General features: G+C 39.1%; 1 protein-coding gene across 2 annotated transcripts in view; it reads right to left on the bottom strand.

Moving 5' to 3' along the window:
• The window catches only part of GBE1 (1,4-alpha-glucan branching enzyme 1), a 246815-nt gene extending 222582 nt beyond the window's left edge, over positions 1 to 24233 (bottom strand). Inside the window, exon 1 of one of the 2 annotated variants that reach the window (XM_046648014.1) lies at positions 23976 to 24233. In XM_046648014.1, the coding sequence (XP_046503970.1) occupies positions 23976 to 24109 (134 nt within the window). In that variant the 5' untranslated portion in view covers positions 24110 to 24233. The remainder of the gene's footprint in view (positions 1 to 23975) is intronic. The other variant, XM_046648015.1, reaches the window with a different exon arrangement.
• Positions 24234 to 24365: the final 132 nt, after the last annotated feature.

Here is a 24365-nt window from a genome sequence, read left to right as displayed (position 1 = left end):
AGGCTTGAGAACCAAGAGAGCTAACAGTGTAAATTCTAGTCAGAGGACAAAGGCCTGTGAACCAGATCTGAGAGTGTAAATTCTCCTCTGAGTCCAAGTCCGAAGGCAAGGGAAGCCCAATGTGTCAGCTCAAAGATAGGCAGAGAGAGAGGGAACTCTCCCTTACTCCATGTCTTTTTGTTCTCTTCAGGCTTCAGTGGATTGGATTCCACCCACCCACACTGGGGATTTCAGTCTACCAATTCAAATGTTCATCTCATCCAGAAATTCCCTCACAGGCATACCTAGAGTAATGTGTAGTCAAATATATAGGCACCCTGTAGCCCAGTCAAGTTGACATAAAATTAACCATCATATGGTCCCTTTGGATCATATTATGACAGAGATCAAGAAAACTGTCATTGTTTTGCCCTAAAAACACGAAGATGTTCAGCCCCCACTGTGAGTTGAAGGCCATCTGCCTCTGACTGTCCTTACTAATTTGCAAAGAGAACAAAAAAATTGTCAAATCAGCTGCTGCATACTAGGTACCACAGACTGTATTGATAACACATTTTAGAAAGCAAAGCAACTGGAGTCCTTCTGATTAGGTTTGCTCTAGTCCATAGTTATTCTCCAAGATCCACCCATCAAATCAGCAAATTAAAGTGAATGTTATAGAAATCTCCATTACGTATCTTTCACGTCTTTGAAGGTGGCCCTACTTGCTGCACTGTTTCCAGGGACATAGTGCTGCTTACGGTTTTGTCTTTCGTTAGTGAGAAGCAATCCCAGAGGCTTCCACTTGGTCCTTCCCAAATAGTCCTCACTCCACAAGAAGTCAGTGGGAAAACTGTGCCAACTCCCTAGTCTGTTGCAACTAAGCACTCAGGAAACTGGAAAGCCATCACAGGATTAGTTTGGCATGCCATTAGACCCACAGGGACGAAGATCAAGTGACCCCCATAAGCCTCAACTCTGACTGACATGCCACTATGGCATTTACATCCCCAGGATAAATCGAGAATCTATTTTTATTAATTCTCAAAATTCTGGGCTTTTTCCTGGTAGACAGCAGGTCCCTTTGGGAAAACCTTGAAAGATTTAAAGCACATATTTGTGGTAGTATTTTATGGCCTTTCTCGAGGGAAATCAGCCTCTCCTTTAATCAAGAGGCTCCAAGAAAAGCTGTTCTCCCTATTTCAGTAAATAAAGTCTAGTTTCTATACAACACACCTAGAATTTCCCCACTTATATAGATCAAGTAAAAATTTAGTAATCAGCCAATGTATCACATTCCTAAGAACACTATGATCAATTAGCCACATCGCAGAACCCTGCTCTTCAAAACACTGACTGCCACCCCCCCAAATGGCAATTACAGCCACTTAATCAACGAAGGCTAAGCACTGCCGAAGCCTTTTGCTACCAGATTCCATGATCCCCACTAAAATCAATGAGTCTAGTTCAATGGCAGCATATCCCCACGACACTTCCCAGCCTAGAGCTACAACAGCAGTCTGCTCCCTGCACCAATACATTTCTTAATTATTAGTCAAAAGTGTGCCCTCTGGAATCTCATCATGGCAGAGTGACCAAGTGGGTGAGAAGACTGTCCACGATGAACCTATGCTACTGTTCCCATCTTCCTATGCCTTCCTCCTTCCTCCACAGCCTAGGAATGTTCAGGTATCTCAACTTCATCAAATGCTAGCCATTGTTGAGCCCAAGTTCCAGTCAAAGCAATCAAGCAAATTCTTGGAGCCACTTGCAGATGCTCGAGCTAACACATTAAATCCAGATTCTTGTTAAGAACACTCACATCAATAAATCTGGCTCAATCTGAACTAAGTATACTCCTATCAGTATGTTCCATCTTCCTTAGTCTACTTTCCTCAGAATTCAACCCAGTACATTACTTCTGGGTTGCTGTGGACACAAATTAGCTTGCTAGCTGATATGCCAGTCATCCCTGTGGAAGGCTAAGATCTGACTCAGTTATGAGCCTGAAGGAATTGAGAGGCATACAGGTAGATCCCAAGAAGAACAGTATTCCTTGCCCTTTAGAACCTATAAATGGTCTCTGTGCCTCTGGTTTATTCATATTGATTTTAATACTTGGCAATCTCTCAAATCAGTATTATTTTTTCCATTTATACAACCACCACCCCAATCAAAGCTACCATATCACCTACCTGGAATGCTGCAATTGCCTCCTAACACTTTGAAAATGTTTTGTTACACACCATTCAGCCAAGGAGAGTGTAATTAAAACACAAAGACACTAAAGGTTATAAACAAGCTTACTTTGTTAGAAAAATTTTTGTAGATATATAAAGAATGAAGGAGGGGTGGAAAGTAGAAGCAGGAAGTCCAGTTCCAAATTGGATCAGACATTGATGGTGCCTTTGAATAGAGTGTTAGCACTAGAGATGTAAAACAATGGTAAGATTCAATAGGACACAAATGATGGACTGATGGGGAGGGTAGGAAAGAGAGGAATCAATGACAACAGAGATTTCTACTGGGTAGATATGTAATGCTATTTACCCAAAAGAGACAGAGGGTCAGCTCCAAATATGGAAAGTGTGAATCTAAAGGTCAGAGAAAGGATTGGGGTAGATACGAATTTTGAAGTAAATTACTATATACATGATACTTAAAGCAGTGCTCAGCTGCCAACTGTTTATCACTGGTCCATGACAAGGTCAGTATTGAAATTGAGAGGAAGCATTTATAAACTTTCATAGCAATTGTACACAGTATTTTTATATCTTTTGAATGTAAATTAAAAACTAAGGCTTTTATTTTGTATGCCTTTTTTCCTCCAGTTTTATTGAGAAATAACGGAAACAGATCACTGTGTAAGTTTAAGGCATACAGCATGATGGCTCGATTTACATGTATTGTGAAATGATTATCACAATAGGTTCGGCTAACAGCCATCGTCTCAAATAGACACAATAAAAAGAAAAGAAAAAAAATTTCTCCTTGTGATGGGAACTCATAATTTACTCTTAACAACTTTCCTATATATCACACGGCACTGTTAACTACAGTTATCATGCCGTACATTGCATCTCTGGTACTTCTTTACCTTATAACTGGAAGTTTGTACCTTTTCACCATCTTCTTCCAATTCCCCCTGCCCTCAACTTCCGTCTCTGGTAACCACAAGTCTAGTCTCTTTTTCTATCAGTTTGTTTGTTTGTTTTAGATTCCCTTATAAAGGATATCATACAGTATTTGTCTTTCTCCGTGCAACTTGTTTCACTTAGCACAATGCCTTCGAGTTCCATGCATGCTGTTGCAAATGGCAGGATTTCCTCATTTTTTATGACTGAATAATATTTATGAAAATTATTTTGGAAAGCACTGATTTAAAACTACAGTAGTGGGTGGAGGAGAGAAATCTAGAGAAAAATTCAAACTTTTAGGGATCGGGTATGATTATGAGTTTTGTCCTTATTGCACCATAAAAACTCTATACACTGGAATGTATTTCCTAAGATCGCTTTATCATCCATATCTCCTTATAACCATCAATAATATTTAATGAGCACTTACTTCTAAACAGATAGTCTTGACAAGGGTTATCTCATTTAATCCTCACAAAATCTTGATAAAGCTGGTATTATTATCCCCATGCTACAGAATAAAAAATTAAAGGCTAAGGAAGTTGAATAACTTATTCATGTCACCTAATTAATAAGTTAGGGAGCTGGGATGTGAACATAGGCCAAGTGACCCAAGCCTCAGCTTTTTAACTACTGCAACATACATATACTGTCAACCTATCAATAAGCCAGTTTCTGTATTTTAAACAAAATATTTCATATGAAGCTCATCAAAAATTTCTGGCTACATGCCTCCTAGAACTAGGAATTTATTTACATCTTGGTTATCAGGTAAGTTTTGCATACTAGTGTTTATCACTGGATTATTCTTGTTACCTCCAACTATGCAGTAATTGCTCAAGAACAAAAGACAGAAGCACACCTTCTAGAACCTAAGATACTGTCTGGTAAATCCTGAGTGAGTTAATGCCTGTTTCAGGAGAGTTTGGATCTAAGCATCCGGCTTTCCTTAATAGAAAAATAAAGTAGTTAACTCTGTCCATCAATTGTGTAGGCAACACAATAATGTGGTCACACTGACTTTCCAGCTGACTTGATTTTATTGAGAGTGTTTTCATTATTGACTTGAGTCTTTTCCATGAGGCTTCTCAAATGGGTTAAGCCAATTTTACCTTGGCTTGTCATCCCTTGCAGACTGATTTATCTCTTCAACTCCTTTTAGAAAATATTTCTGCTAATTTTCTTATTTTTGTTTTTAACTATAAACACATATCCAAACATTAGATAAATTAGGCATGACTTTTGCTTAAGTTTCTATACTTCCTTTCGATAGCCCATAAAAACAATTAAAAATAAAAATTAACTATTACATATTGCAGGGTATTTATTTAACCTAGACTTTTCCACTTTTTTCTAACTCACACTTGAATTTTGTCTTAGCTCCAAGAAAACGTGGTATGAAATAATATTAACATTGGATACTACTTATTTCAGTATTCAGTATCTGCCAGGCAACAATGCTGAAGGCCTTAAATGCATCTTCCCACAAAAATTAATCCTCAGAACTCTGGCACGTAAGTATTTTTTCCCCCTCATTTTCACATATGAAGAAACTGTGGCTCAGTAAAATAAAAAGAAGTCCCAAGGCAGAGCCAAAATTGACAGTTAATCTCACCCCAAAATCCATGTTCTTAATCATTATGTGCACTTCCTCCCCTTTGTAAAATGTACAAAACTCCCTTGGTAACGATCACTTCTAGAGCATCTTGCTAACATATATTTTCTTGCATTAACTTTCTCCAGTGGATTACAAAAGTCATTTCCTGTTCTGGATTTGTGGACATAGACGTATCAGATGCTGGATGATGTTAAGAAAAGCTGGATGCAAAAATGAATGATTTCCTAATTGAAAGTCTAAATCATGATTCAGGTACGGTGAAAACCTGACATGTTAATTTTCTTCCACAGGCAAAAAACCCCTGAGAAACATAAGGAAGGTGCTTTGAAACAAGCAAGGCGACTTCTACTGAAATGATCACTAGAATATCTGTTTGTTCTAACATGCGATATTTTCACACAATGTGAAGATGACTAGACTGAGTTAAGCCCTTACAGAGAGAAATTTCTACCATCTTAGATGAGTCATTCACGGTAGCAACAGCACAAGCTCCTTAATTGTAAAATAGAGATAAAAGCACAAAATTAACCTGAGCTGAAAGATTTGCAAGAATTTCACTGGCAATAATGCATTTTTATGCATTACAAACACTACAGGAGAAAAACAAGAAATTAGGATTTTTATAACAAATTAAAAGACTATGATTCCATTGAAAACATAGGTAAATATGTTTTGTCAACTAAGGCCAAAAAAAAGAAAGAAAAGAAAAAGAAAGGAAGAAAGTGATACTCCTAGGGGGAGGGGGTTGTTACAGTGAATACAATGAGCAACTTCAGGCATTACTGACCCTGCTACTCAAATTGTGGTCCAGCAGCATCACCTGGAAACTTTCCAAAATGCAAATTCACAAGCCCCACCCTAGACCTACTACATCTGCATTTTAACAAGACCCACAGGTGATCCACAGGCACTATTCTTGGCTATTTGCATTGTTTGAGAGAGAAAGCAAAATATAATGACTTTAGCTATCTTATACTCCCCACATTCAATTCCAGGCCCTACCATGTGGCCTTCTGCTAGTTACTGCAGCAATCTCCCTCCCTCACAGTTCTCTTCTGCCTTGTGTATTTACTAAGAAAAGAATAATTAGATCTTAGCTTTGTTCTAACCTGTGACCAGGTAGGTCATGATTGTAAGTTTTGGTTTTTGTTTATTTTGTTTTGGCTTTTCTTAAGGGCCAGCATTACATATGGGTGGATACCGCTTTAAAAAAAAAATCCTCCCATTCACAGTTGAAACTCTCATAAATTCCCAGATGATTGATCTTAAATCAGCCTGCAAACACCATCATTTAAATATATGTAATATATGAGTATAACATAAGTTTATCAGCTGTTATCACTTTACCTCTAGTTAGCTGACCAGTCAGAAAATCAACTAAAGGTCGTAGAATGGAAATGGAACCGAGGGAACGCCAACAGGAGGAACGGAAATAGGATAAAAGGCTCAGTTACCATGAAAATATGGCCAATATCTAATGAATGTATATTTGTCTCCCAAATTACTCCAAAGCTAGCTTTTATTAAGATTATATAGAAATTACATTGTGGGGTCTCTACACTTCATGTATGCATTCACTTAAGAAACAAATTCTTCCTTATTAATACACTCACTAACGTACACCAATTCCACTACATAGTGCTACGCAGAAACATCACAATACAACACAAAGAAATCTGGTATAAATTATTTGCATCCTTTCATTCTTTATAAGTTAAGCATGCTTGCAGATTTCTGATGACTAGGCAAGGAGGAAGGTGAAAAGAAATGGCTTAGAGTCTTGTCAAAAACGTTATGAAAATGAATGCTTAATTGGTGGTATGACAACCACTTGTATCTGTTCAGTCCAGAGTTAGCACTGTATTTATTATTACTTCTTATAACAAAATCTAAAATGCAGTAAATGCTCTTAAGGAAATAAATAGCTTAACTATTCCTTCTCATGCTAACCACTGAATGAATTATATCTGCCTATAACCAGGCCTCTGCCTTGCTTCCCAGGAACCCTGGAAAATTTAATGGTCTCACTCTTTCCAATTTGAAGATAAATTTTGGGAGACTTGCACTATTTCTTTTTTGCCTTTCACAGTAGTTAAAAATAGTGGCCCCAAGGGGCCGGCCCGGTGGCGCAGCGGTTAAGTTCGCACGTTCCGCTTCTCGGCGGCCCCGGGTTCGCTGGTTCGGATCCCGGGTGCGGACATGGCACTGCTTGGCAGCCATGCTGTGGTAGGCGTCCCACGTATAAACTAGAGGAAGATGGGCACGGATGTTAGCTCAGAGCCAGGCTTCCTCAGCAAAAAGAGGAGGACTGGCAGTAGTTAGCTGAGGGCTAATCTTCCTCAAAAAAAAATAGTGTCCCCAAAAATCTACCACTCCCTAATTTAAATCATGTAGTCCTTGTCATTAAAAGCAATTCCTCTGTTAAATGATCACTAGTCTCATGGCTGCAGAAGGAAATTAGAAGGACCCGCTCACGTATTGCCTAAGAGCACTGGAAAACACACGTGTGTGTGCCCACACACATACAATTTGTTTAAAATCTAGAAACTAATTTTATCAAAAAGAATCCAACACAAACACTAACAGCTGGAAAGATCCTTAGGGAATTGTCAGGGACTAAATGTTTGTGCACTCCCAAAATTCGTATGTGGAAATCCTAACCCCAGTGTGATGGTATTGGGAGGTGGGAGGTGATTAGGTCGTGAGAGGGCAGCCCTCATGAATGGGATCAGTGCTCTTACAGGAGAGACTAGAGCAAGCTTGCTGCTTCCCTTTCCTCTCTGCCAAGTGAAGATACAAGACAGACCTCTGCAAACCAGGAAGAATGCCCTCACCAGACACTGGATCTGCCAGTGGCTCGATCTTGGAATTGCCAGCCTCCAGAATTGTGAGAAATAAATTTCTGCTGTTTAAGCCGCCCAACCTATGGTGTTCTGTTACAGCAGTCCAGACGGACTACAGCAGGAATCAATCAGCCAAACCCGCCCCAACTGGGCTGAGGTCTAGGCCACTAATTATTCAGCGAAGACATCTCTCTCTCTCACACACACACACACACACACACACACACATATACACACGACATCTCTCTTTCTCACACACACACACACACACACATTCTCCAACACACAAAATGCCAATGGACTGGGATTCAGAAAGTTAAAAAAAAGAAAACAGAGTATAGAGCCAACAGAAGTCATATAGCACTAAATCCAGCTATTTGCGGCTTATTCACATTTTACTATTTCCTAGGTTATAAATGAATCTTAATTAAAAAGTAAAGTGAATGTCATTACTAAATAGCAATTAACTAACAATACATCTATATGAAACATTTCTTTGATGCCATAAAACATTAAGTGCCTAAAATTTTAATATTTATCATTGTATTTTCAGCCTGAACTTTGCATTAATGCAAAAATGGTTGTTAATAATGCATAATAATCAGTAGCGTCATAAGCTTGAGAAACATTTTGCTCAACAAAATGTTTGATTTTTTTTTCTAAGCCAAAGAAGAAGTATTCAGACCTGGAATGAATCATGATGTGATAGAGCCTCCGTTGTATTTAAAAGTGTAAATTCTGTTTTAAGCTTTTCCACTCTACTCGAGAAAGAGCAACGACAAAATTCCCAAATGTCAACACAGATGGAAGTTGAGAGGAACAGCAACGAAATTTAAAATGCAAACTATAACCCAAAAAAGAAGCATGCTTCCTTTCTCCTTTTTAACACCAAGATGACTATCCCCAAAGAGAGGAAAACTCCCATTTTCTGCTGTTTGTATACAAATAGCACAATGAATAGGAAAACATTTATTCCAACTAAGACATGATACAAAAGCCATTTATATACACATGAACACACACATAACATATATGATACAAATGTATAATACATATTTATAGCAGAGCCAGAGTTCTAATTTTAGTTGAGCCCTAGGCCTCTAGACAGTCCCTGGAATCTCCTGAAAATGTTGATATTATAATAGATGTTTCAGAATCTACCTCGGCATAAGCCAGAAGTGGCCAAGGATAAGAGAACAAGGGCTTTCCCATTACACACCTCTGTTTACCAGACTTTCCCCATTAAAAACCTAAATTGCCCTCGAGAATGTCATTATTACCAAATTGAGACCCAAAAGCAGCCTCAAGAGCCTCAGCTTAGAACACTGTCTTATCTCAAATCAAAATCAAGACTAATTCATGATCACTCGGGATGGCAATCTAGATAATTTGTTTCATTCACTTTTCAGATGCCGCCTTAAAAAGGGAATGTGCCACCTATTAAATGAACCTGAATGCCCTTTTTTTTAAATCAGCAAAAGCGAAACAGTCTCTCATCCTAGTATGAATACTATTGCTCAAGGAAACTTTGTGGACGACTTTAAAAGTTCAGGTGGAAAGTCAAAATTCTATTCATTAAGAAAATAAAGTCTGGTTTACAATGTAGAAAACTCAAACAGATTTGAAATAAAAATTAAAACTGTGCCTGTCTTCTGCATAGTAATAAAAATGAACTATTTCTGTGAACCAAAGTAATTTCAACAAATAGAAAGCATAGGCATCCCAGCGTCTGCTATGCCATAAACACAAAAAAAGACATTCCTGGGAAATCCAGACAGAATTTTAACAGGGAAGGTGAATGACGCCAGCAAGGATAGAAATTACTACTGGCCTGGCTGGAAAAGCATGTTAGGCTTGAGGCAAAAGAAGTTTTTTAAATAGGAGAATGTTCTGAAATAGAAAGCATGTTAAACAGAATTGCCCGAGGACTGTTAGGAAATGAAAAATTACACTAACTGCATTGGGAACAGCAACCTGATAAAAGCACAATGAAGAAATTACAATCTTCTTCCTGAGTAGTATTAGACACGAGAAAGGTTAAGCTGTATGCGAGAGAGGTTTTGCCCCCCACAGGCCACTACACGGTAGAAGAATTACTTCCAAGCGTTTCCAGGGACCCTCCAACAACTACGGTAATAAATATTTCTATATTTCTAATATTACAGAACAAGTCGGACCAGACCCCCAGTCAATATCTATTTGCAAAGCACCTCTTGAGCACAAACCTCTACTCTAAGCTCTATGGAAAACACCTGAAAGACAATAATGTGTTCCCTAAACATATTCTTCTCTTCTTAACTTCGAAACACACATCCAGCATCCCAGGGATGCTCAGTGAGTCAGCATGTACTGAGCAGCTACAGTGTGGAAAACACAACACTAAAGAGAGAAAGAAAAGAGCATTCCACAGGAAGAATGTGACTGACAGCTCTTGAGGGCGAATACTTTTATAAATGGTAATGTTTTTAACTATTATTACAAGGGTAACTATTAAGTATGCAGAGTGAGTAGGTGCAAAACAAATAAAAAGCATAAACACTGAAGAAACTACCATCTAGAGGAAATAAAAGCAAATCATGAAAAGGGCATAAGACGCACATGTGTTCATGCACGTACACACACCCACAACACTGTGGACAGTTTGAACAGCGATCCAGGAGCAATCCGTCCAACTCTCCTCTCTTACAAGCAGAGACCAACTCAGGAATAATGCAAGTCATAATGAGTCGCTAAAGCAAGATGCTCGGGGCAACAGTTAGGAACAGCTGCTATTTGGGCTGGGTCAAAAGGAGGTTGGCACACCCCAAAAGGTCTAAGGCTATTAGAGCACAGAATAGCCACCTGATCTCAGTCACTTTATCACGAAGGACCAGATTTACCTTGGCTGACCCATGTTTTGTTTTGAGTTTGTTTTTGCTTTATGGGACAGATGTAATGCATTTAGCATACAAAAATATGATATAAATAAGAATCACCTCAGTGAAAAGGGCAATGTGGAGGAGACATGCCAATTAACTTGGGGAAGATGTGGCTAGCTAGTTAGCCCCAGTTAATTAAGCATGTGGCATAACTCCATGTTGACATTTAAGACACCATCCATTTATTTCTCTTCAAGTATGAAAAACAGTCACGGGTCAGTAATTGCTGACTCCCTCTCTTAGGCAAAATCAGAATCTCTATGAGTCTACTTTCTTCTGTCATGAACAGAGAGCTGACTGAACCTTTCCCCCTCCTCAATCTCCCCTTTCAATGTCTTTACAGGTCATATCAACTCTTTCTATAAAAGCTCTCTACCAAATAGTTAATCTAAACCTGCACTCTCCAACATTGTGGCCACTAGCCACATGTGGTTATTGAGCACTGGAAACATGGCCAGTCCCAATTAAGATGTGCTGTAAGCACATACACATCAGATTCCAGACTCAGTATGACAAACAAGTGTGATATCATTTTTTTAATCACATGTTGAAACAATAATATTTTGAAAACACTGGGTTAAATAAATATATATTATGAAATTCATTTTATCAGTTTCTTTTTACCTTTTTTCATGTGGCTACTAGAAAACTTCAAATTACATATGTGGCTCCTTTTTTTTTTTTTTTTGAGGAAGATTAGCCCTGAACTAACTGCTGCCAATCCTCCTCTTTTCGCTGAGGAAGACTGGCCCTGAGCTAACATCTGTGCCCATCTTCCTCTACTTTATACGTGGGATGCCTACCACAGCATGGCGTGCCAAGTGGTGCCATGTCCGCACCCAGGATCCGAATCGGCGAACCCAGGGCCACCAAAGCAGAATATGCGTGCTTAACCCCTGCGCCACCAGGCCGGCCCCTATGTGGCTCATATTATATTTCTGTTGGATAGCGTTGATCTAGGTGAGACACTTAGAGTGGGGTCAGCAGGGGACATTCAGTATTTGTTCACATTTCTGGGACCCTCTCCACTGGGTGGCACTCATGAAAATGTCCCCCTGATTCATTCAGGAAGAGATGCCCTTAACTTACCTAGGAATTGCCTCTAAAAACAGCACACAATCTCTTCCAAAATGGGCTTATCTACTATAAAGAAACATACTGATATATCAAACATAATTTATAAACTATTTTAGAGGTTTCAGTTCTTACACAATGTGGCAATTCTTACACAAGCACATATTGCAACCGAACCATTTTTGCAACTAAACTTTCATTTAAAAGCAACAAAAGCTGTGTAAAGGTCTATAGTTTTAACGAAGATTAATGTCTTAGCTATCAATTTCTTTGACTTTTTCCAAAAACGAGTCTCACAGACTTTGTCCACATTCTTCAAGACTCAGTCCTCCTTTTATGGAGAAATAACTTCCAGAATTTAAGGCAATTCAAATGAACTTCTTCCCTAACAGAACAGGGCATGCTTTCATCCTTCCCACACTGAATTTCATGCACAAATATTCACTATAACAGCATTTACTTGTGCATCTCCCCAATTTGAGCTCCCGTCAGGTAGGAAGCCTACCTTACTCATATTTGTTCTGCTAGCACATAGAAAAATGACTGGACAAAGAGGATGTCGAAAATAGTTTGCTAAATAAGTACATTAATGAAACAGCCCTTATGATGCCCTTGTATCCCCTGGAACACCAGTCAGGGGAATAATTTTCTCTATGTAGTCCTCTTTTGTATCTTGTCCTAAAGACTCATAGGCAACCACGAAACTCACAATGCAGATGTAAGAAAAAGCAACTTTGATAATGCTAAAATAAAACCCCTTTTACCTACAAGTAGAAAAATCATTGTGACCATTAAAAAATTAAATTATCTGGTTAACTATATTAGTATATATGGATCACTTATTTTAAAAAAATCAGAACATACAACAAATATTTACAAAATAAAATTTGGTCCAATACTAACTCAGTTTTAAACTGAGGCTGGGACCATGCCATGCTTTGCTAATCAAAACATTAGCTGTGAAACAGCAGCATCAGCATGACCTGGGAGCCTCTCAGAAATGCAGAGCTCAGACCCAATGCACATAAAACAACATACACGTAAATTGTAGTAATAATCAGTATTACTGTGATGATGATGAGAATTTATTATCAGGAGAGTTGGCAGAAGTCCCTATTGGGCGTTTATTATCTAACTCATCATAATGAGTAAGCACTGTGGAAGGAACAAATCCTCAAAGATTCCACTTTACTTTTGCATTAGGTGGGTAAATTTTTAGCTATCTTCTTCAAAAATTTTCCAAGTTTTGCCCAATAAATGTACTAACAACTTCCATCTCTTAACATCTAACCAATTTCTTTCTGGAAATGGACACACTCTGATTTCTAATATATTAACAGCACACTGAATCCTGACACACATCCAAGTAAAGATTGAGACTGAACTAAACCCAGGCTAATTTCAACTGGATGAAAAGCAACTAATCTTAGGAAATACTGACATTACTTTAGGTAAGATTTAACAAATTCATTCGTATAAAGGAGAGTATAACACAAAACTATTTTGGAGACTTACTCATCATTTAAGTCAAGTAAACAGACAAAATGAATGAAACTTGTTTTTAAAAGAAATATTTTTTATAAAGTAGAACTGAAGAATATATAACACTGACAAATGAGTGAGTTCTAAGTATAAGTAAAAAATAGGAAAAACCTTAAAAAGTCAAATTAAAATTATAGATTCAATCTACTATATAGATTAATATCTACACATGATTGGAATATAAATCAATAAAGTAATGCTATGACATAATAGAAAAATATGAAAATTAAAACTAAAAAAACTCAACATGAGGTATCTACTTGGGAATGAATTATTGTATATTTCACAAATTATTCTTCCCTTGCTTCCTAAAGTTTTGAGACTGTCTTATAATGATAATCAAAAGTTAAAATAAGATCTTAGAAATAAGAAACTGACAGGTTAACTAGTTCCCACTGCTTTCAACAATCTATAGTTTATGTAAATTGTTATCATTCACATATCTCAGTGAAATCTGACTAAAAACTAATTTAATTTTGGTCAGGTGGCTCCCCAGTACAAGTCTGTCAGTTTATGATCCTAAAAAGGAATCAAATAGGGGCAGGCCCAGTGGTGTAGTGGTTAAGTTTGTGCGCTCTGCTTCAGCAGCCTGGGGTTCATGGGTTCAGATCCCAGGTGCAGACCTACCCACTGCTCATCAAGCCATGCTGTAGTGGCATCCCACATACAAAACAGAGGAAGATTGGCACGGATGTTAGCTCAGGGACAATCTTCCTCAAGCAAAAAGAGGAAGACTGGCAAGAGACGTTAGCTTAGGGCCAATCTTCCTCACTAAAAAAAAAAAAGAGGAATCAAATTATCCATAGGCAATAAAATGAACCTCAACCTAAACCTCAAACCTTATACAAAAATTAACTTAAAATGGGTCATAGACTTAAGGGTAAAATGTGAAACAATAAAACTTCCAGGAAAAAACATTCGAGGCAATCTTCAGACCCTAGAGCTAGGCAAAGAACTCTTATACGTGACAACAAAAGCATGATCCATACAACAAAAAAACTCAATAAATTGAAGACCAAAATTAAAAAGTTCTGTTCTGTGAAAGACTGTTTAGAAGATGAAAAGGTAAGATACAGACTGGGAGAAAATATTTGCAAACTAAATATCTGCAAAGGACTTGTATCTGTAATATATAAAGAAGTCTCAAAATTCAAAGGTTAAAAAAAGAAAAGTCAATCCAGTTAAAAAATGGACAAAAGACATGAACAGACATTTCCCCAGAGGATATACAGATGGCAAATAACACTTTAAAAGATTTCCAATATAACTAGCTATCGGAAAAATGCAAATTAAAAACCTCAATGGTCTATCACTATACACTTATTAGAACAGCTAAAATTTAAAAAGTGACAAAACCAAATGCTAACAAGGATGCAGATAAACTGGAACCCTCATACACTTCTGGTACAGCCATTATGGAAAACAGTTTGGAAATTTCGTATAAAACTATACATACATTTGCATATGACCCAACAATCACACCTGCAGTCATTTCTCTGAGAAAAATAAAACCCACACATAAATATTCATATCTTAGCTTTATTGCACTATTTTTAAAAGCCAAAAACTAGAAACAATCCACATGTCCTTCAACAGGTGAATGGGTAAACAAACTGTGGTATATCCATACAATGAAATACTATTCAAAATACTATAAAAGGGAAAAAACTATTGATATATGTGACTTGGATAGATCTCAAAAGCATTAGACTGAGTGAAAAAAAGCCAACCTCCAAAGATTACATATTGATGATTTAATTTACATAACATTCTAAAAATGAACAAAATTATAGAGATGGAAAATAGATCTGTGCTTACCAAAGGTTAGGGATGGAGTGAGAGGGGACAGTATAATTATAAAGGAATGAGGAGTTCCTCTTTGGTGATGGAATAGTCCTATATCTTCACTGTGGTGACATTAATATAGACATGATAAATTTGTAAAGAAGTATACGCACACAAATAAATGAACGGTGGAACCTGAATGAGGTCTGTAGACTATGAATGTCAATTTGCTGGTTTTGATACTGCAATATAGTTAAGCAAGATATTACCACTGGGGCAAGCTTGGCAAATTGTACAGGAGCCTTCTCTGTACTCTTTTGCAACTTCCTGCAAGTCTATAAGTATTTCAAAATAATGTTTTTAAAAAAAATTTTTCTAACACAATTTGTAATTCTCTAAATTCACTATATTTTTAAATGTCCTCTAACTTTAAACGTACTTTGAACTTGCTAGAACCAAACTTCAGTTTTTATAACACTCTTGATTCTAAGTACTTGCCACTTAGGTGCTGTCTTTGTGAGTAAAAGTTTACCTAATTCTGCATGGATAGCACGGTTTTCAATAAAAGGCACTTTAGGGAAATGAAGCAAAAGAAGACCCGTTAGTTTTACTACACTCCTATCACCAGCAAGTAGGACTTAAACAACCCAAAGAGCACGGCCAACTGAAATGGTCAAGAGGACAGAAGACATCCATTTGTCAACAACAAAAAATTACAAATAAGCAAACCAAAGGATCAGAGATTTATAATGCAGAAAGATAAGAGCTGCAAAACAAAAAGCACAGAAATGACCAACATGAACTACCTCTAAACATAGTCGTATAGAATGATCACAGATAAAACACCCATAATGTCTTAGGAAAGAAAAGTAGTATGACCCCAGATCATCCATCTTCTATTCTGACATCAAAGAGGAATCGCATTCTTCCACAAATTCCCCTTTGGTCCCATTGTGAAAGACAACACGTTAAAATTGCCTATGAGGATAAAATCCTCTATTTATATGAAAAATCTGTAGTAAGTATGTTCTGAAGAACAATAGTTACACATCTTAAACTTTAAAAAGAAAAGCATAGAAAGGTATAATGCCAAAGCCCCATAAGCTTGTATGTCATTAGATAATAAAAGACAATTCATATTTTAATGATTGAGCATAAATTAATTGACATCTTCAACTTAATTCTTCTCTCTAACCTCACAAATACTACATTCTTCAAATAACTTAAAGATAAATCATTTTTTAATGAGGCCAAGAGGACATGGAAAAATTATTAGTAATTGACAAACTCATTTCCTTTCAAAACATTCTCATATTTAAAATATCTGTAAAATTAAAAAGAGAAGATAGTGGTACTCCCAAGCTGCGGGGCCAGGTGGCTAAGGAGACCAGATCGGCTCATTTTAGACCAGGGCAGCCAAAAATCTCTATATTTCCCCAGGAAAAGAATCCAAAAAAATATAGATCAGGTCCAGTAAAGTGAAAGCCGTGACCCAGATGTCTCCCAGGAGTGGAAATGTCTGGATTCGGCCCAGAAGGATTTGTACACAGATGTGATGTTGGGGAACTATGACACGGTCTCACTGGGACTTTTCATCTTTCGCCAGACGCAGTCTCCTCTGTGGAGCAAGAAAAAGAGCCTTGGGAAGCTGTGAGGCAAAAGGACATATCTCAGGAAGGCGTGTGTGCAACCAAAAGCCTTGATTACTCAGGCTCACTTTCAGGTAAGGATGACCGTGGGACAGTTCTGGTGAATAATTTGTAAATTGAAAGAACTAGATGGAGTTTACAAACAATTAACATATGTTGGTTAAAATGCACATAGCAAGCTAGCACATGCTCCTGCTGGAAAGATCGCGTGTAGTTGTGCCCCGCCATCTTCTAAGCTAAGAACGAAGACCACGTGCTAATGAGAACGGAGGAGAAAGATAAAGAATGAGTCCCTGCCAAGGCCTAAACCTCTCACCTTCACTTTCTCTGTGAGAAACACAAACTTCTATTTCAATAACTCTCAGTTTGTGGGATTTTCTGTTAATTGAGGGTGTGCTGGGTTTTCTGTTACACAGACCTAAAGCATAACTGATTCTATTATGTTTCTGTAACAGAGGATGTATCTGTATTATGTAGTTATTCATAATTAAATATAACCTGTGACTAGTTGCTTATAATTTATGAAAATGAAAAATTAGACTGATAATATTGAGTAACAAATGATTTCACTGGTAAAGGAAACATTTAATTCTCACTTGCCCAATATTTGGAAAACTTCAAGTTACCTAGACAAGAAGTATATTTGCAGACTCAGTCTCTGATTATCATATTTTAGCTTATAGACCTAGAGATTATGTCTCATTGTAATTTATTGTTCAATGGATCTACTAAAATACACATGAATATTCCATTCTTTTGTTTTCTACATCTCATTGCAAAGTCAAATATATTGAAAATAACTGAAATCCTCAAATTTTAAAAAGAGAGGGAAAAATAAAAGACAAGGCAAGATATAGAATTTAAATTTTTTTTTTATTACTTGATTATATTTTCAGACTCTACTGGATAATTCTTTCATTTTCAAACTTTTAAGCTGCTATTGTGTATTTTTATTCATATTTTTGAAGTTATTCCTGTTAGAGTAGACTTGGTAGGACCATTCCTCCAACCATCCAGAGCCCAGGGAGAGGAAAGTCCCTGCCACTGTTTGACGCCCAAGAATAGGAACACCCAGCAATCAGATGAAAGAAGAGACAAGAATGAAAAGGGAGATCCAGAGAAGAGTGATTCTGTTTCTGCAGGCCAGCACCTACCTCTCTCAACAAAGGCAGCTTTGAGCTTATTATATCCGAGACTCATCTTGCCTTCAGCTTACGGTAAACTGGCAACTGCCTTAGCATTTCCTCTCCAAATTAAAGATCAAAGTTCAAACATATTCTTTTCCTTCTCTATTAGATTATGATTAAAATCACCACCTCTCCACTTCATTCACACAATCACTCTACTGGGAAAAAGAAGGAACCCCCTAAAGTAAAGGCACCATTAACCAGCAAAAGGAAGAGTTGTGGGGAATTTCTGGTCATGTTATTTACCTGACGGTTGATTTCAGGATACAGCAGTAAAGAAGCTGACAATAAGAAAATCTTCTGAAAATAATATTCTAGCTAATATTTGAGATGGAAAGTTAATTTGCTAATCACATCATTATCATTAAATGACTATTATTTATTTACTGAGCATCTTTCCATATATTCCTAGTCCTCAAGACATTCCTAAAATTGGGTCCTAGCCATATTTTACATGGGAATAAATTGACGTTTGCAGGGGTTGATTAATTTGCTCTCAAACTCAAAGTCGCTTAGCCCTTACTAGAGCTCAAATTCAAGCCTTGTCTTGCTCTTATACACTGCAATATGGTCACTCAGCAATATTTTTACATACTTTTTTTCCATTTTACATGTAAAGAAACTAAATTTAGAATCTAAATTCTTTTGATCACTTAAACATAAAAATGCATCAAGTTTTACAAGTTAGTCACCATAATGTAAACAATGTCAAATAAACTGCAATGGAACTGTATGATAAATTAATGAATCTAGATTGTTTAAGAACATATGTTTAATGTGGAGTTTTACCTTCTGTCAATGTACCGGTTCCTGTTCCCCTAAACACAAAACAGAACAGAGCTGCTTTTGGATACTAAACACAAAAGAACCCTGGATCCAAAACAGTGGGGAGCACCTATTGATGAGCAGACATCGCCACAAGAAGAGAATCTACTCTTTACTAAAAAATAAACTTACTTTAGAATGAAAGGTACCTGATAGCAGCAATTCTCTCCAATGAAAACACTTTCATGTTTTCCTTTAATACCTACAAATGTATAATTGAAGTTTAATCCATGCTTTCAAATAACAGCTGCGTGATATACTTATCAGTCAAAAACCATAGCACATTTCACAGAAACGGTATTATCATCTCACTGTCTAACCGGGACCAGCTTGGTGGGAGCTGGACTGAATCCTCTAAGAAGTTACCACATAAAGAGTCATTTCTCGGGATGTGGTGCAGCAGGCGCCAGAGCCTAAATGAAACCAAAATGCTCCAAGGAGTCATTTTAAGGCACTTTGAAAACGAGAAGAGGTCAAAGCCTCTTGCCCATCACTGTAGAGAATCAAGGTGTGAGTGTGGAGTTAGCAGACATGTCGGCTGCAAAGGGCAAATGAATCTGCTGGTATAGAGGAGCAGGCCAGCTACATCTTGTAATCTTCAGGTTCCTCCCTGCCTTCTAGAATCATTGACATTTGACTTTCTTCAGAGCCCACAAGTTGGCCAGGCGCTGAGAAAAAAGTACACCATTCAGCTATGAAAACTTCTGTGCTATGAGAATCAATTTTTGGTGTGGTTGCTGATACACCAAATCTAAACTACTTTCCAGCTCTGATTAGAAACCAATGTAAAAGCTATTTTGATTTATAATGGAACAGAGACCTCGCTCTAATTGTAATACTTAACACACTCAGGATCACAAAAACCTCTCCTCCCATTCTTGGGCACAGAATCTGACCTTAGGCTCTCCCAAACTGAAAATTCCTTCAGTGATTAAACCTTAGTCTCTGTGGAGTATGGAAGTCTCTAACTACTAACAGTTTCCTTGGTTTTCTCTGGTTATCTTCAGCTCTTTACTTGAACATATATTCCCATTCTCATAACTCCTGGTAACTACTGCTTCTTCTCTGTCTATGCATCCAAGCGTGCCCAACACTTTCAGCTTAAGGTGAGTTGACCTGAAACTCACTGGCACAGAAAAGAGAAAAACAGAGTCAGCAGACATTCACTCAGTCATTTGCTGATTCAAATACTATACTGTTTCCTATAAGCCAGGTGTGGTTCCACAGACTGAGAATACAACAGTGAGCAAACAATATGGGCAAAGGGTCCATCTACTGGAGCAAATCATCGAGGGGGGCACACAAAAGAGCAGGAAGACAATACCTTACAGTAGATGCTGACTCTCAGGATGGGGGTGTTCAAAGTGGTAGACAAGAGGTGGGAAGAAGGTTTAAGGATGGGGAGAAGTCAGGGAAGGCACATAACATCTAAGGTGTGTCTTGAAGCCCGTGTAGAAATTCACAAGACAGAAGCAAAGTACACATCAAGCAGAAGAAAGAGCACGTACAAAAGCATAGCTGGACCCACAGCTAGACCAAAACATGTAGCATCCAAGACAGGAAAACATTCAGGCACTCTTCAAATTGATATTCTTTAACATGTGGTAAAACCTATTTTATGGGGTGAGAAAAATTATTTTCTATTAATAAAAATTAAACGCAGAAAAGGGCTCACTTAATCACTTCTACTAAGCTAAGAGTCACTCTTCTGAGAAAGATCAGAAAATGTTTCTAGTTCTTGATTTCTCCTGCCTTTTAGTCAGTGATTCTCCTAGACTCCTAACTTCTTAGCCTACACAACATAAGAAATGAAAATCTTCAGTATTTCAGAAAGGAGTACGAGTGTAAAACAGATATGATTTCAATTTATTCTAGTGATATTTTAGTGTATAGAATAGCCCCCAGACATTCCAGCTGCATCTCTACCCTTAGGCCCTCCCTGGCTAGATGGTACAGAGTGAGAAGGAGAGTCCAAAGATGAGGCTAAAAGACAGACAGGGACCGGATCATGCAGAGGCTGTTTTTGTAAACCAAGTGAGAGATGCTAGCAACTTGAGCAGAATGATAGCAGCAGGATACAGAGTGACACACACGTGAAAAACTACTACTGACTGGAGTTGGAGGTAAGAAGAAAGGAGGGGTGGGGTAATTATGGATAAGTTTAGGCTTGAGCAGTTGGTAAATGAGGATACCACACTGAAATAAGGTATAAAGGGACAATCAGGTTTGGGATGAAAAAAACGTAAGTTCGGTTTTATGCGTGTTAAATTTTGTACTTATAGGACATCAAAATGAAGATATTTATAAATAGGACTAAGACCAGGAGAGAGATTTGGGGTGAAGTTAGATGTGGGCAGCCTCAGCACATAGATGGAATCCATGGGACGGATAAGAATGCCTAGGGAAAGTATACAGAGTAGAAACACACAAACATACCTAGGGAAGAGCCTTCAGAATTTCAGATATTAAATGGTCAGAAAGAGGTTGAGGAGAAACAGCCAGAAATCATGGAAGAAAAGCAAGAGCTACAGTATCATGGCTTCACAGATCCAAGAAGTAGTCCAAAATGTCCAATGCTAGAGATAAAGAGGAGGAAAGAAATATCCAGGATGTTACCAAGAAGTCATTGTGAACTTCTTGAGAACAGTTTTAGCAAAGAAAGAGTAATCCCAGTGGCAACTAGCTATGTGCACTTAAGCGAGTCACTTGACCAAATTTCAGGTTCTTCACCTTTAAAACAGGAAAAATAAAAATGTCCACCTTTTCTGCTTCCCAGTTTTGTTATGAGGATTAAATTAAATAGCATAATATATCTAAAAGTACTATATAAATTTTAAACAGAGGGTATAGACAAGTGTTATTGCAACTGTGTCGTTCTTCATGCTGTTCACAAATGTCAGTTCTCTCTTCCACCCACACGGTTTAGAAGTCACGTTTGACTTGCAGTGGCCAACACAACGTCTCAGCAGAAGTGGCTCATCACTAGGCTAAAGCTGTCAGAAACAGTGCATAGCTCAACACGCTCTCTGTTCCTTGCCACTGACACTGTAGAAGCATGTTACCAAACGAAGCTTTCATTAGCCTAGATCCTTGAGTGACTGCCATGACAGCCTGACTCACATTGGCATGAAATATCAGGACAATTCAACGTTCCTGTTTTAAAACACTAAGATACTGGAATTACAATCACAGAGACTAACTGCAGTATAAATAACAAGTGAAAAAAGCAGGAGAGCCAAGGGGTATCTCAGGAGGTAATCAACAAGACTTCACAGGGACTGTCGCACATAGTAATGTATAAATTTTTATTTTATGGCACAGAATAATTTACTGACCCTCACACTTGATTCAATAGTCTTACAGTTACAGAATGGGTAACCAAGAACAACAAAATGTACAGAGAATTTCTAATGAATTTCTAATGAATATGTGTTGGCTGGGGAAGGATAAGTCAATCCATCAACGAGAAGAAACTGACTCCTCCATCATCATTCTTATACACTGTTGTTCCTACCCTCAATTTTCTTCACTCCTTAGGAAGCATACTTTGCACCTAAATGTTTGACTGGTTGTATATTTGTGTTAGGCCAAGGACACGCTGTCCAAGTGGGTTATTAGAAATAAACAGAAAATAGAAAAAGAAACCAGGACCAAACTTTATGAAAGAGGAAATTTTTATTTTTCAAATGTTAACAGTAAAAGTTACTGCTGCCAAGCGCCAAATTACTATTTGACATGCGTAAATGGAACATGTGTGCTGGAAAATGGCAATTACTCAGAACCAAGGCCACAAGCAGAATCCAGGTCAGAGGAAGGCACAAGCGCCCATTGAGCCAGCCTTCTCACCGAGAACACTGGACTGTCCCCATTTCTTTATTCTAGCCTTTGTCCCTCTCATTAGTTTTGACAAACCATGAAAGAGGATCATAAACGCTTCAATCTCAGTGGAGCTGAAGTGAATTACATGAAAGAAACATTTAACAAGGGATGTTTATCTGCTTGTGATCATTTTTTAAAAAGGAGGAGGAGAAACGCAGACAAAATATTTCCACAACTCTTCTTTCACAATGTCTTAAGCACCATTCTACAAAGCATACAAGTAAATTAGTGTCATCATTAATAAGCACATCAAAAAAGTTTGACCATCATCTCTTGCTCTGAACTTTAACTAATTCTAAATCAAATTCCACCTTGAACTCTGAAGATTACTCACTAAGTTCCTTTGAAAGCATATATTGTAAAAGTGAAAGCAATTTCACAGCGCTGCTCTCAAACGGTTTATAGAAGGGCCCAATCATCTCATTAAGGGAGCAGTGGCTCAAGGTGACCACTCTGAGGAGGGCCCATTCATTAGGCTACACAAGCTCCGGAATGAGATGCTGTACTGGACTTTATGTCCCTCACTTTTCCTTCACAGGGAAATCCTTAACAAACAGTTGCTGAATTGAATACAAGTAGTAAGTCACAGTGCCAGGTTATGAACCTAAGATTTTTTTTTTTTTCAAACTCCAGTCAACCCTGCCTCATTACCCCCAATCCTACTTCCTGTCAGTAGACGTTTTCTGCTACTAAAATGTCACTGTATATTCTGTTGCCACGGTAGGTTTCATTCTCAAGTGACTTGGCTAAAAGGGCAGAAAGCATTAAACCACAGTGTACTTAGCTCACAAATGTAACTGCTGCAACTAGGATAACTACTACTTTAATCTTAAAAACTATACCTTTTAAGTTGAGCTGACTGCTAGTTATTATCCCAGCAACGTAATTGTGGTAAACCAATTTACTACAGCAAGAGAGGGCACAAACTAAAGCTAAAGCATCCTAAATCGGCCTCTAGAAGTTCGGCTTTCCTGCATTTCTCCCTCTTGGGTGGCAGCGACGAACACCGACGAAGAGTGCTGTACATCTGGCCCGAGAAAGAGAAAAAAAGTGACCAGGACAGGCTTAATCTTCCCTGAGAGGGAGAATATTAACAAGGAAAGAACAAAAGCCGCCTGAAAGAATCCTGTTGGATATAAAACCACAGTATTTGCTATGAAATAGAGAATTCCGAATGCGCAGCACACACGCGGGCGGCCCCGCCCTCAGCATCAGCACCCGAGGAACCGGGCGCCCGAGCACGCGCGCAATGGCGCAAACCGCTGCTTCCGGGGCGGGGAGGGGAGGGGAGGGGATGCGGAGGAAGTTTACTCCGCGCTTCGGGTCCCTAGTCCCGGGACAGAGCTGCCCCCTACACCTCCGAACGTTCTGGACCCGCTGGCAGGAGGCAACCCGACGCCCACCCTCGCAGGCTGCTTCCCTCCCAGCGCGGGGGCGGGGCCGGCGCGGGGCGGGGCCTCGAGGGGCGGGGCCTGCGCCGGGAGGCGGGCCGTCGGGCTCTGCGGCGCCGGGGCTGGGGCGAGCGCGGCCGGGCGGTACCTGCGCTGGAAGTCCGGGGCGTAGGGCTTCAGGTACGGGTCGACCTCCAGAAGCCGGCCTAGGTCGGGCACGTCCGCCAGAGCCGCCGCCAGCGCCGCGTCGGAGCCGTCGGCCCGAGCCGCCGGCGCCGCCATCTTCGGCCGCAGCCCGAGTAGCCGAGGCCCGAGCCGCTCGAGTGGGCCCGAGCGGGAACGAGCTCCGCGGAGTGGCCGGCGCGAGGGCGGAGCCGAGGACGCCGAGGCGAGCGGCTGCGGCCCGGGGCCCTTTATAGCGGCGAGCGCGGCGCTGCCCTGCCCCCGCGGCGGGGAGGAGCGGCCGGCGGAGGAGGCGGCGCCCGCCCGCCGCGCGCACCTGGGCCCGGCCGCCCCGCTCCCGGCGCGGCCGCCTGCC

This window comes from Equus quagga, chromosome 21 (genome assembly GCF_021613505.1).
Source record: "Equus quagga isolate Etosha38 chromosome 21, UCLA_HA_Equagga_1.0, whole genome shotgun sequence".
Classification (NCBI taxonomy): Eukaryota; Metazoa; Chordata; class Mammalia; order Perissodactyla; family Equidae; genus Equus; species Equus quagga.
The sequence above is the reverse complement of the archived record's forward strand: the minus strand, read 5'-3'. Positions and strand labels throughout refer to the sequence as shown.